The 13,010-nt window shown below is 35.7% G+C and overlaps 1 protein-coding gene across 2 annotated transcripts; it reads left to right on the top strand.

The window, feature by feature from the left end:
- The first annotated feature begins 4 nt into the window (after positions 1 to 4).
- On the top strand, positions 5 to 12,714 carry LOC121415793 (leucine-rich repeat-containing protein 28-like). 2 transcript variants are annotated; one of them, XM_041609123.1, is made up of 9 exons: positions 5 to 57; positions 4,150 to 4,462; positions 5,242 to 5,279; positions 5,892 to 5,929; positions 6,953 to 7,090; positions 8,020 to 8,226; positions 8,805 to 8,907; positions 9,520 to 9,680; positions 10,769 to 12,714. In XM_041609123.1, exons 2-9 carry the CDS (start codon positions 4,229 to 4,231, stop codon positions 11,008 to 11,010), a joined length of 1,161 nt encoding a protein of 386 aa, XP_041465057.1. In that variant the 5' UTR covers positions 5 to 57; positions 4,150 to 4,228; the 3' UTR covers positions 11,011 to 12,714. The 2 variants fall into 2 exon arrangements, with proteins under 2 accessions (XP_041465057.1, XP_041465058.1); XM_041609124.1 differs by having other exon boundaries at positions 20 to 57; positions 4,154 to 4,462.
- The last annotated feature ends 296 nt before the right edge of the window (positions 12,715 to 13,010 follow it).

Genomic DNA, 13,010 nt, shown 5'->3' with positions numbered 1-13,010 from the left:
GCGTGTACGTAGAGGGCAGCAAACACTTTGTGAATTTGATAGATTTTCCAGGACCAGGTAAGAACAAATTTTAGTTTTTACCAACTATTCGCATTCCCGAATTTAGGCCTTTTTATAACATGTGCATGACTTTGTACCGGTATATCGTACGTATTTTTTCCAAAAGAAAAGATTACTGAATGTCATGACGAATGACCTAAATCGTGAAGTCTGGCATGGCACCTCGGCCTCCTGTCCCAAGGAGCTCGGGCCCGCGGCCCGAAGCTCCCTGGCCTGGGTTAGGAGGCCTACCTGCTGCTAGCTACGGCTACGCTTTGAAATGGGTGAACGGTAACGGCGAAGTGAGAAAATTTCCACCTATTGGGCAAACATTGCAGACAGAAATAACCATCGTTTCTTGAGTTGGGATTTATTAAAAAAATGAACAATTTCTGACATTTATTTTAGATGAGTCAACGCAGCTCAGTTCAGCGGAACGACCAAAATACAGACTGAGACTGAACTTGAAGCTTTTGGTCGGATCAGGGGCCTGTTGCATGCATTATGCAAGATTATGAGTATGGTCAAACTCAAACCGCTCCACTTATAAAGAACAAGATATCGATCAACTGAAATGTCCAAGTATCAAAGATAAACAAGGCCAACAGGCTTATGGGCTTGATCAGACGAACTGTTGTTTATCTAGACAAAAATAACTTTGCTCTGTTATATAAGTCGCTTGTCTGACCACAAGTTGAGTATGCCCATGCTGTGTGGAACCCTGTAATGAAGAAACATATACATGCATTAGAGAACGTACAAAGAAGGGCAACAAAATTAGTCCCTGAATTAATTAAGGAAGCTTTCCTATCCACAACGACTTAAACAGTTAAAAATCCCAACTCTGGCGTATCAAAGAGTTAGGGGTGATATGATTGAAACATGTAAACCCTTTAATAATTATGATCAATGTACAAAACTTAATCTAGAAGAACAATACATTGAGCATACCAGAGGTCACAGTAAAAAATTGTTCATACCAAGGACAAAGACCCCAAAATATAGGAATTCTTATGTTAGAATGCGTAAGACATGGAATAGCGTAAATAATGATGTTGTCACTGCCCCAAGTGTGCACAGTTTTGAAGCTGCCCTGGATAGATGCTGGAAAAATGAGCCAATAAAATATGACTACGAAAGCCCTGTTCCCGGGAGGAAAAACCTAGAACTGAATTCAGAGGCATAACATGCCTACATTCAGAAACTTCCCTAGGTATCCCTAGGTAAGTAACGTAGCCATAGGCAAAGCTAAAGGGTCATTCTCAAAAACATGTTACAATTCACAAAAAACGTGTATCTTATGGCCACCAGCTCACAACCCTGAACATGTTCAGATCTTCCAACCAAGTTCCAGGGTCTATCTCACACATGGCACCAATTTTTCTCACGCATCAGGACCTGACAGAGAAAAAAAGGGAAAAAATAGCATTATTCGCTAGATGATACGCACTGGGCGACCACCATTCTATTCTTTAAAAATGAAATGTTTGAGTAAACAGCTTTAACATCCGTAATGCACTTTGGCAGTCCTGTTAAGGATTCAGTACTATATAGGGATTATAGGATAAGAGACACCTTTCATAATAAATACAGTTGTCAAAGTTAGGGCTGCTAAATTAGGACCACATTTGACCATAAAGCATAGACATAAACTTCTGTAACGCATTTAAACTTCCATAACATTTTTTCTTGAATATGATACAAATTTGTGCTTTACTGAATCACTCTAGATCATACAGATATAAATCATATTACCCTCCATCTAGGTACCCATAAAAATCATAGCTTTTCATTCTTGTCAAATTATTATTACACCACTTATTTTCAACATCACTTTGAAAAGAGTGAAAATTGCCAACGCGAGCAATTTCCCGAGAATTATATGCGATATTTAATACTTTTAGAATTTTAAAATTCATACTACAAATTTTGAATATTGGCATCTTCCTTAGAACTTAGAATTTCCTTTGCTATAAAGTTCTTTCAGTAATTGTTACGGAATTTAATACACTTCTCTGCTGTACATGTACTTTGCTGAGATTGATAGTACAATTCTAGTTCCAGAACAGGCATCATGGCTTTGTCTAATGCTGAAGTTGGCAGAAAGGGAAGAAGGAGAAATAATTAAGCTTTCATGGACAAAGAAAGAGAAAGAAAAACTTGCAATGACTCATGAGGAGGATTGATATATCACCAATCAAAGATGTGAGCACGAAGCGCAAGCTAAAACTTTTGGATATTCTAACCTGAAAACTTGACATTCTAAGCATTTTTTTGTGTAAAAATGATCAGGATGTTATCTGAATAAGTTATTAATGCGAGTGCAAAGTGCTTGCTGATTTTTTTCTTATTCTGGCTGAAAGCTTGACATTCTAAACACTTTTTGTATCAATTACAAGGATGGGTATCTTAATTGATGCGACTGATTTTTTTTTATATTTTGATCTGAAAAAAATAATTTATGAACGTTTTAATGTGAGAACAAGATGTCCAATGAACAATAATTGCAAATGTAAAACACGCTTTTTGAGGTTAAGACCTCAAAACGGGACATTTTTTTTACTTTTTGTAATCATAAAAAAGGATGGGTGTCTTGCAAAGGAAATGATGCAGAGCGAGTGCGAAGCGTGAGCTGAAAATATGTGTCATTCCAATATGAAAACCAGAGTTTTTAAACACGCTTTCAAATAAAGAGGATATAAATTGAATAAAAAATAATTTCATGCAATAAAATACAAAAGAACAAGTGGGTATTATACACACCATCAATCAACTCTTTTGATATTCATTAGGATATGCTTAGGGTAAACTGTTTCACTAAAATAATGAAAATATTTAAAATGGCATAACTTCATCATTCCTTATTCAATTTTGATCATATTTGCAGTATTTTGTTTGATTATTATCTGTTCAGATAATATTTTTCAGCCTGGATGACCCTTTAATGCGCATGAAAAGCGCTGAAATAATTGATATCTTTTCAGGCCTACTGACATGAAAACATGGAAAGGGATATTTCAAATACTCATGGTCTGTTAGAATTTAAGAATTATATAAGTATTTCGATGATCAAGCATTTTACAATTACAGTCACTGTTTGTACCTCAACAACTAACATTTAAAGCATAATTTGCAAAATTATTTGAAATTAACATTCAATAAAATTCAAAATATTGAAATAATATAATGTTGAAATTACTTTAATTCAAATTTTTATTTTTCGGACAAGGGTCTCTTTCGTTGAAATATCAATGAAAGGTGTCTTTAAAAGGACACCTTGTTCTAAATAACTGGGTGTAATGTGGCATGTGCCTGTAATCCAAGCCATATGGGGAAGTTACAAATTGATGCAGAGGTTTGAGCCCTGGTCATGTCTTTTGGATGGTGATGTTAAAAGTCAATCATATCTGATTGATACACATCTGACAAAACTCAAATACACACACACACACACAAGGAAAATAATGGAGATGTATTTTATCCAGTTATGTTTGTGAATCTTTAAAGCTGTTTCCCCTTTTACCTAAAATAAGCACCATACATGTACATCAATTCTACAACTGTAATAAATAACAAAGTATTTGATCTCCATTTATTGAAATTATAATCTCATGAAATGTATCCCGTAAAAAAAGGGTCAGGTGACGATGAAGACTAACTATTTTGCCGATATCAAACAAAGTTCCAGACTTAGAAGACGAATGCCTTCGTGAAATGGAAAGCGCCAATTTTTCGCCAATCTTCCTATCTCGGAAGAATGGTCCTTGAAAATTCCTACGTATTATTCATGAGTATGTACTTTTGTTAGTATAGTGTGTGTGTGTGTGTCGGGGTGAGTGTGAGGGTGTGTGCATGCTTGGGTATGAATGTTTAATGAGTGTGTCCTTGTGATATGATTCAATTTGTGCTTGTTTAACAATAACAGTAACACATACATGTACATGTAGACAGCTGAGGGTATGTGTTCAATAACTATAAAAATGAATGAAAATAAAACTATTCAGCATTGTTTTTTAAATACAATGTGAGAGACTATGTCTCATTATTACATATTCAGCCCTCTGCGCCCATTTACCCTGTTTTAAAGATTCCAAAAATCTTTCCTTCCAGGTAGTTTGACACTAGCAGTCCTGCTGAACCACAGTGTAGAAGTGGATGGTATTGTGCCTATCAACTATACAACTCAGCAATGCAACATGGGACTAACATGCATATGACGACTAGGGGTGCTTCAATGATGGAAGAACATAATGAAGGGAGTAGTCTCTCAGACATCTTCAAAGAAGCCCTTTGCAATCGGGAACATGGGATACTCCATCTCAACTACAAAGGACTGGTGCAGTTCCCTCCTCAGCTAACCAGTCAAGATGACTATGCACACATCCAGGTTATCTATGCCAAGAGAAACTTGATCACCCATCTTGTAAGTTTTAATAGCAATTTGTCATGTTATGATCTCAGTGGATGATTTCAAGTTCTGTGTCGACCTTATTTTGTTGGAGTTAGGCCAATATTTATGAAGTCAACACATCACTAAACTTCCAGTGAAGCTGATACAGGAACAAATTTCATTATGATCATAGGATGGTAATTTAATAGGGCTATTTAAGGCCTCAGTCACTGTTTTTATTTGGGGGGGGTGTACTTTTTATTTTTTCGCCAAGGAGGATAATGCTGGTCATACTGATTTATTAATGTCCTAAACTTGTTGCAGTAGGCAATACTTGGCATAGAAATTTATGGATTGATTTTTTCATAATTAGTAATTTCAGTAACACTATTTTAGAACTGCAGTGTGCATGGCCGTTCACAGTAATTTTTCTTGGGGTTGGGGGAAGGGGGGGGAGCAAGATGCATAAAAAATAGTCAAGAACTCTAAATCAAGGGAGCAAAGTGACTGAGCTTGTCATTGGGTGCTTTTGCATTTTGTAACTTAGTGAAATTGAAGGATTTTGTGCATGCTCTTGGTGAATTTTGTGAAAATTTTCAGGAAAGAAAATGTGTAACCGCACCTCTCACACCCCCACCCGAGCTGCGTACGGCCATGACAGTGTCTATATGTACAGGATTAATATGTGATGGTTTTCAGTGCCACTTCCAGAACTCCATTTCTGTTGATTTTTTGATTGAGTTTAATCGCAAAATGATATGAAATTTGAACATTATAACTGAAACCTAGTCTGTCTTTTGCTTTTGATACAGCCCTATGATATTCATCGGTTGACAAGCCTGAAAATTCTGTAAGTAATCAACTTTTTTCAGCAATCATTATTCATATTGTTTTCCCCTTTACAATTTGTATGTTAAAGCCTTCATATTATAAATAGTTGAATTCATATCTCTTAAACTCCCTTTCTCTATACTGCCGTGTTTTCCAAAAAGTATATGAATTTTTGATTGGACCTTTCTTTACAGAGAAATATGAATAGGTGGACAAGGTGGTTGAATATTGTTGGAAAATTGCATCCAAATAAGTAAGAAGTCTAGAAGGAAGAAGTCTAGAAGTTTTTTCTGCTTCAAAATATTTTTCATGCCTGAACCATTATTTTGAATCTTTGTTATAATATGAAACCATGATAATATCTAAACAGTTAAGATCTACAACATATATCTAATCATATATCTGTGAATGATAGTAGTCTATGTTTCTTAGCACTGCATTCTATTACCCCTGCTTTATGCACAGCTACCCTGATCGGTTACCCTGTATATTAAAAACTTGGACTATTTTGAAAGAAAAGCATGGTTAAGATTTTGTTTGATCCTTCAATAAAACCTACCCTTTTGCATCATTAGAATTAATAATATGTGATCTGTCTGTGGTAAATTGAATCTCGACTTTTTCTTTTCAGATATCTTCATTCAAACAACTTGTCATCTCTTCCCAAGGGTAATGAAATTTTTCAATGTAAACCCTAAGACACATTTTTACATGGATTTAATTTCAAAGCAAATGTTACCCGTATTAAATGTTGATTGATGAGAAATTTTGAGGAGCCTGAGGCAGCTGTTCATTTTGAGTCTATCAAAATGATTCTATGAATTTGAAGATGTTATTTAATCAATCAAATTTCTGAGTTTACTTCAGCTGTTATGACCTTTTAGACAATAACTTGAAAAATATTTTATGGATTTAATTTTTTTGTTGTTGTGTAGATAGATGACACCAGAATTCAGGCTAAGTTCAAATTCGGAGTCGGCAGGTCAAAGGTCAAATGTCACAGCTCATTAACTATGCGATTGGGTTTCTGCATGATAACTTATGAAATATTTAACAGATTTTTGAAAAATTGGATAAGTTTGTATTCGGAGTCTGCAGGTCAAGGGTCACAGCTCATTATATATGCGAGTTGGTTTACGCATGATAACTTTGGAAATATCCACCAGATATTAAGCATGTTTGGTGGCTGGTTAGATGACACCAAAATAGAGTCAGGTCACATCAAATGACCTGACTGTCATATCTTCCGTCAGAGATTATTATGGAAAGGGTGAGTCTTTAGGTTAAAGGTCTAAATTTGTTTATTATATTTATGTATATTGGTTTCTGCACGATATTAAGTTCAATCATGTTGATTGAATTTCTGATCCCATTAAGCAGGGTCATCTGCACTTTTTTCATTATTTTCATAGTCTAGATTACAAATAACATTTGTGCATATTCTTGATTTTTTTTCCTCTCAAAACAGGCATAGGGATGCATTTGACAGTGTTATGTGCTACAAGCACGCGGGTATTCTAACTGATACAATTGTGAACTAAATTCTCTTTAGAAAAGTAATATGTTACATGAATATTTTAATTCTCTAGTAAGTACTGCTATTATTCAGTTTTTAGAGAAGTGATGTTTGATAGTTATTTTGGGTGTGCTTTTGATCAGTTCTTACATTTAGGATGTGTTTTCTTTCTCTAGAAATGAGTCTGATGAAGTCCCTGGAATCTCTGGACCTGAGTCAGAATCTCTTCACCAGGTTTCCTGATATTTTATGTCGCTGTACCGGCCTTAAAGAGTTGTACATGACAGTTAACCGTCTCTCATCTCTGCCTCCAGGTAAACAGAATGAAAAAGGTTTAAGGACCCTACATGCATGTACATGGTGTATGCACATGTGTCAAGTTCTAGAAGAAAGTATGTTTAGATTAGCACTGTCAAATCCAAAGGGGGCAAGGGCATGGGCATTTAGCCCATGTACAGTATTTGTAGTTGTACTTAATTACAGATATCAATCAAACAGAGAATGTCTTGGCCACCTTTTTAAAGGCACAAATTCTTAGGCCCGAATTCACAAAGGTGGTTTTGAAAACCCATGGTTGAGTCCATGGTTTATGCAGATTTCCTGTATAAATTACACTTAATTTAGCGCGTATCTGGTCGCGTATCTGGTGCGTGTATAAAAAATGTCCAATTCTGATGCGCGCTTTTGTAACAGTGCGCCAAGCTGACGCCTGTTACCATGGTTAGATACGCTATTTTATTCATGAGTCCACTGTTGGAAGAGTGGACTCATTAATAAAATTGCGTACCTAACCATGGTAACAAGCGTCAATTTGGCGCACTGTGTCAAAAGCGCGCATCAGAATTGGCATTTTTATACACGTGCCAGGTACTTGCTAAATTAAGCATAATTTATACAGGAAATCTGCATTAACCATGGACTCATCCGTGGGTTTTCAAAACCACCTTTGTGAATTCGGGCCTTAGTGATTTAGTCAATTTTCCACAGGGGAGGGAGGAGGGAGGGAGGGGGGGGAGATTACAGTGCAGAGCAACCAAGCACGACAAGCAGGGGATGGGATCAGAATTGAGTTCTTCACATTAGGAGTGCTCAAGGTAAATACAAGGGTCAGCTTCTAATTTTTTTATTGATTACATTGCATTAATTAAACCAATCCCACAAATCAGTTGTATGATCAAATAGTTTATTGTCAAGTGGTCCTACTGTGCCCTCAGAATGTCTTTCTTATTTTGATGTTCAATAGAAATTGGAGATCTAAAGGGGCTGACAATCTTAAACCTGATGGATAACCAACTAGAAAGCATCCCATCAGAGATCGGGCTGTGTTCCTCCTTAGAAACCCTTCACCTGGATAGGAACAAGCTTACTACCTTACCTAGGCAACTCATCACATTGAACAATCTCAAAGAACTATCTGTAACAGGCAATAATCTCCTAGTCTTGCCCATGAGTAAGTTGAACTTTTTCTTATATTTCTTTGCAACCTGTAGGAATATCTTGATTCATGTTTTATAGATTGTATCTGAACCCATACAATTTCTCAAAACATTTTTTTTGTGAGTGAAAGCAATTCATTAAAGTTTGATTTAATTGGTATTTGAGTGAAATCAAGCTGCACTGGACTGGAGATCAGGGGTCTGTTGCATAAAACTTTTTACCTGAGAAAACTCTGGTAAAAACTGAAAACTAAGGTTAGTCTGATTTCTGCCATTGACTTTAACACAGGGCAAAAACTCCGGTAAAAACGACCTGAGTTTTCTCAGGTAAAAAGTTTTATGCAACAGGCCCCAGGTGTGTTAAATTACATGTTTACAATAAAATTTTAATTTACAAATATCTGTTTTTGCCATAAGTTGTAAAGATAAACTTTAGGAATTATATTGTCTATAAATTCTATAGAAAACAACACTTCGCAAGATTTTGAATGTTCTTTTTCAATTCCATTGGGATTACTGGGTATACAAAATTTGATAGTAATTTTTCAAGTATAACCTACACATGTACTTTGAATTTGAATGTTGTTTGCAGGATTGGGCTGGCTACCAAATCTGCAACATCTATATGTTGACAGTAATCCAAGACTATGCACGATACCCTTCACGTTACACAGCAAGCAGATAGGAGTCTGTAGGTGAGGAGAAGCTTCTAGTTTAAACCCCCGCTATTAGATGATTGAGTCAAATTGGATGAAATCTACTACATTAATCAAATTCTTTGTTATGTTTATTTCTATAGTATTCTCTCTACATTATTTATTGTTTTATGAGATCCAAGTTGTTCCACAAAAGAATTTTGATGAATTCTATATGAGAAAATGGAGGTCTGATGGCGTAGGAAGTGAAATTATACATATTGTTTAGCGTTTTATACAGAAATTTGATATTTTTATACACAAATTTATGCAATATGCTCTTTCAAGCTGTCATTACAATAGGTAATCTGATGACATGATTCCTTGTCCAAGCTTGTTTCAAAAAGAGGCATGATATCAGGTGGTTATGCAACAATTATGGAGAAAAAAATTCCCCTTCATGTGGATTCAAAATGCAAGTGTGAAAGAACAAATCATAGGTCAATACAATTTGTATCATTCAATCTTTACCAAGCTATGCACTAGCTGTAAAGTTAATCTCAGCTCAAAGAATCCCTCCTGTTCTTATTTCCCATGCAATCAAGCATTCCTGTCTCATCCAACTCTAACTCTTGTCTATTGAATATCCTACCCTCTATGTTTCTATTTAAGGTGCGGCTCAGCCAAGCCTCCAGGTAATAGATGCATTCAGATTGGTGGGCTACATGGAGTTCTTCCTTCAGAGATACAGGTCTATCATGATGAGAGAACATCCATCAATCTACCAAGTACTCTTCTTGAATTAGCATTGAATGCTGTATACCATCATAAGGGTAAGTTGAAGACAAACGAAAGTAGTTGCGGTTAACTCAGATTTCACAGGAAAGTCTGTGAAACCAAGGTTAATTGTCACCGTATCATCCTAGATCGAGGGCGTACAACTGTTGTAACTTTGCCATAATGGTAACTACCAACAGGGCTCAGCAGCTAGTCATAATCAAGGTTACCATGGTAGTTGCCATAATGGCAAAGTTACAACAGTTGCAAGTCCTTTATGAAACGGGCCCCAGGTGCAGTTACATCAACTGAACTTTGTGAAATCATGAAATTTGAGCTGAAAAACGATCACACTGAAGCATATGTGGGACAGTGAATGCTAATTGCTTTGAAAAAGGAGCAACATCTAGATTGAATTTGATGATAATTTTGCTACTTTCTCTGCAATTACAAAATTTCTTCCAGAATCCTTTGGCCCATTCCTTGTATTATACATACAGACACTTGGGTGGTCATTTTATTGGACTCTGTACGGATTCATTAGGAAATTGTTACTTCAATCTTTAAGGTGTACACTAGCCCTAGTTTTCCATTTTCTTTAGTTCTATTTCTGTGTTAATTGGTGTTCCAGGCACCGCATTCAGTATTCTTTGGCAATGTTTACAATCGTATGATAAAGCAGTGGTAAAAAATGATGTTAGAAAAAACACAACTTTCTTTGCAATAAAGTTAAGAAACATGTGCTAAACACTGTAAATAGGTTTGATATGCAGATGTTTTACCATTTTACCATTCTTCATCATTCAATTGTTGGAGCCTGAAAAATGTGTTTTCTGTGGACATCTCCAAACACTGAAATTCCTTGAATTCTGTGAATCTTTCAAACCAAACAGAATCAGAAGGGGGAGAATAAGATTCAGCATGTGGAGCTTTCCTTTTGAAAATATCTTCTGTGAAAAAAAATCAATTTCAGTCCTAGGAGGAAGACTTGCAATCAGTCATAGCCCCAGAAATCAATGCAATATAAACACAAAATTTGTCTTTCCATGGGAACTCTGTGCTTTCCTATTTCAATGAATGAGTGGTATTTCTAATTTCTTTATATGTGTATCTGCTCTCTATCTTCATTTTCCCTGATGACTAGACATCCTGGACGTTGATTCCATGCCCAAGAGTCTTGCTGACCTGATTGCTTGCCCCACTGCCCACTGCGTTGCCCCATCAGGATGTGAAAAACTCATCTTCACAGAGGCCTATGTGCATTTCCTTCAGATACCTTGGATTCAGCAGTTCACACTCGGTGGCAACAGCAATCTGTCTCTGACCGCCTTGTGCTGTTCCATGAAGTGTTTGGAGATGTTCAAGAAGCATCCTGTCCCTACCTGATACCTACATGAACCCGTTGACTACCAATTTCTATAAATCCCATAGTCTTTGTGCAGGGACTACCTGATCCCAGTAGGCAAAGGTTTGATGTAGTCGGGAAGGAGTGAGAGAGGAAAGAGATTGTGGAAAATGTGGCAAACCACAATAGAGAATGTATACAGTAGTCTTTTAGAGAATTCTATGTCTCTTTAACTACTGATGGAAAGTTGATTTGGAAATCGTAAAACCAAATCCAGGCTTTACCATCACCTTCATCTACATTGTATATGCCTCAATACAAGTGGAAGGGTGGTTTCTTGCCACTTGAAGTAATACCAGGGCCCTGTAAAATAAAGATATGATCAATTTTGTAATTAATTGTAACTGGAAGTCTATGGCAATCCATGTACTAAAAAGTTACAATCAATCATAAACATTAAGCGTATCTCTTTGTGTTACACCCCTAAGTGACATATGAAACCACTATGCACATGTACTATGTTCATGTGGTCAACTACATGTATAAATACGGTCTGAGTACCGTTTTGCACAATCAATACTTGCCTGCTGAAATTTTCATATATTTAACACATGTATAGAATGTTTCATGTTCAGAAACAATGTCATGTACGCATCAATGTGAAGACAGCGTGAACAAAGGGAACTCCTTCATTTTAGCAAAGAGAAATTTGGCATTAACAGTACTTCTTGAAGCTGTGTTTAAAAAAAAAATAATTCCAAATTGCATTTTCAAACTGAATTTTTGACATTCATTCAAAATGTGTGTTTCAAAATACTTCAGAATACTAATACTTCCCTATAAATAAGCATAAACAAAGTGCATCTTCAGTCTCAAACTGATAGTCGTTCTCAATTTTTATATGTGCGAGACTTAATAAGCAATTAATTTTTATATTACATTGTATGTCTGTGCCATTCATGTACAAAATATGCTTTCTTTGGACCAATTAAATGTTATCTACCAAATGTATCACTGTCATATATTGTATGTTACATCACTTTTTTGTGTACAGATGGATGTTCAGAATTTGACTTACTTATTGTTTAAGTATCTGGTATGCAATTTTAGAAATAATGAGCTGTAAATAGCCAACTAAAAAGAGTCTGTCTTTGTGATAAAAGGATTGTATTCCTTGATTTTTAAAGTTTTGTGTCATAATTATTTTATTCTTTATTTTATACTTTTTGAATGTCTTTCATAAACATGTAGTTTGTTAAGATAGATAGAGGTTGATCAGTCGACTTAATAATTTAAAATCTTCTGATATTAAGAAGGCTAACAATCGTTTGAAACATGAAAACACTTTATCTTGTGCAATATTATTTCTTTTTTGTTTTACAAGAAAGTGACCAGTGATGAACAAAGAATCGAATTGGGTGAATTAAGGAAATTGAAATCATGACATGAGACTGATGGTATAGTTTCTCCTATGTACTTATTAATCAGAGACTAAGGTTAACAAAATATGGCTGTGAGGCAAACCTCTACTCTGTCACCTGTTTTTACCAGGCTGGTAGTAGGAATATATAGAAAGTAATTACAGAAATATATATCCTACAAAATATGAATTTCTTGAAGTTTTTAATGTATACTGCAACATTACTGTACTTGTGCAATTATAATTATGTCTCTACATTGGCGGCGGAAGCCAATAAATTTAGGGGGTGTCCACCTGAAATTTTGGGATGGACACATGTAAAAAATAGGACAAGCGCCCCAAAATTTTTTGACAAGCAAAAAAAAAAAAAAAAAAAAGGGTCATCAACCTAAATTTTAGGGGGGGACCACACACGTCTGAGGGAGGGCCACGTGAATTTAGGGGGGGACGCAGGAGAAAAATTGACAAGCAAAAAAAAAAAAAAAAAAAAAAAAAAAGGTTATCAAAGTAAAATTTAGGGGGGGACACGTCCCCCCGCTTCCGCCGCCTATGTGTCTCTAAGATTCATTATTGATAGACTTATAAATAATAAAGTCCTTGAAATTTCATTTCCATGTATCA

This window comes from Lytechinus variegatus, chromosome 5 (genome assembly GCF_018143015.1).
Source record: "Lytechinus variegatus isolate NC3 chromosome 5, Lvar_3.0, whole genome shotgun sequence".
NCBI lineage: Eukaryota > Metazoa > Echinodermata > Echinoidea > Temnopleuroida > Toxopneustidae > Lytechinus > Lytechinus variegatus.
This window is presented reverse-complemented; position numbering and strand designations above follow the sequence as displayed.

Coding starts and splice junctions, on each gene's coding strand:
- LOC121415793 (XM_041609123.1), top strand. CDS start 4,229: ATGCAACATGGGACTAACATGCATATGACGACTAGGGGTGCTTCAATG. Junction 5,930..6,952: donor CTTGTCATCTCTTCCCAAGG/GTAATGAAATTT, acceptor TTCTTTCTCTAG/AAATGAGTCTGATGAAGTCC. Junction 7,091..8,019: donor TCTCTCATCTCTGCCTCCAG/GTAAACAGAATG, acceptor GATGTTCAATAG/AAATTGGAGATCTAAAGGGG.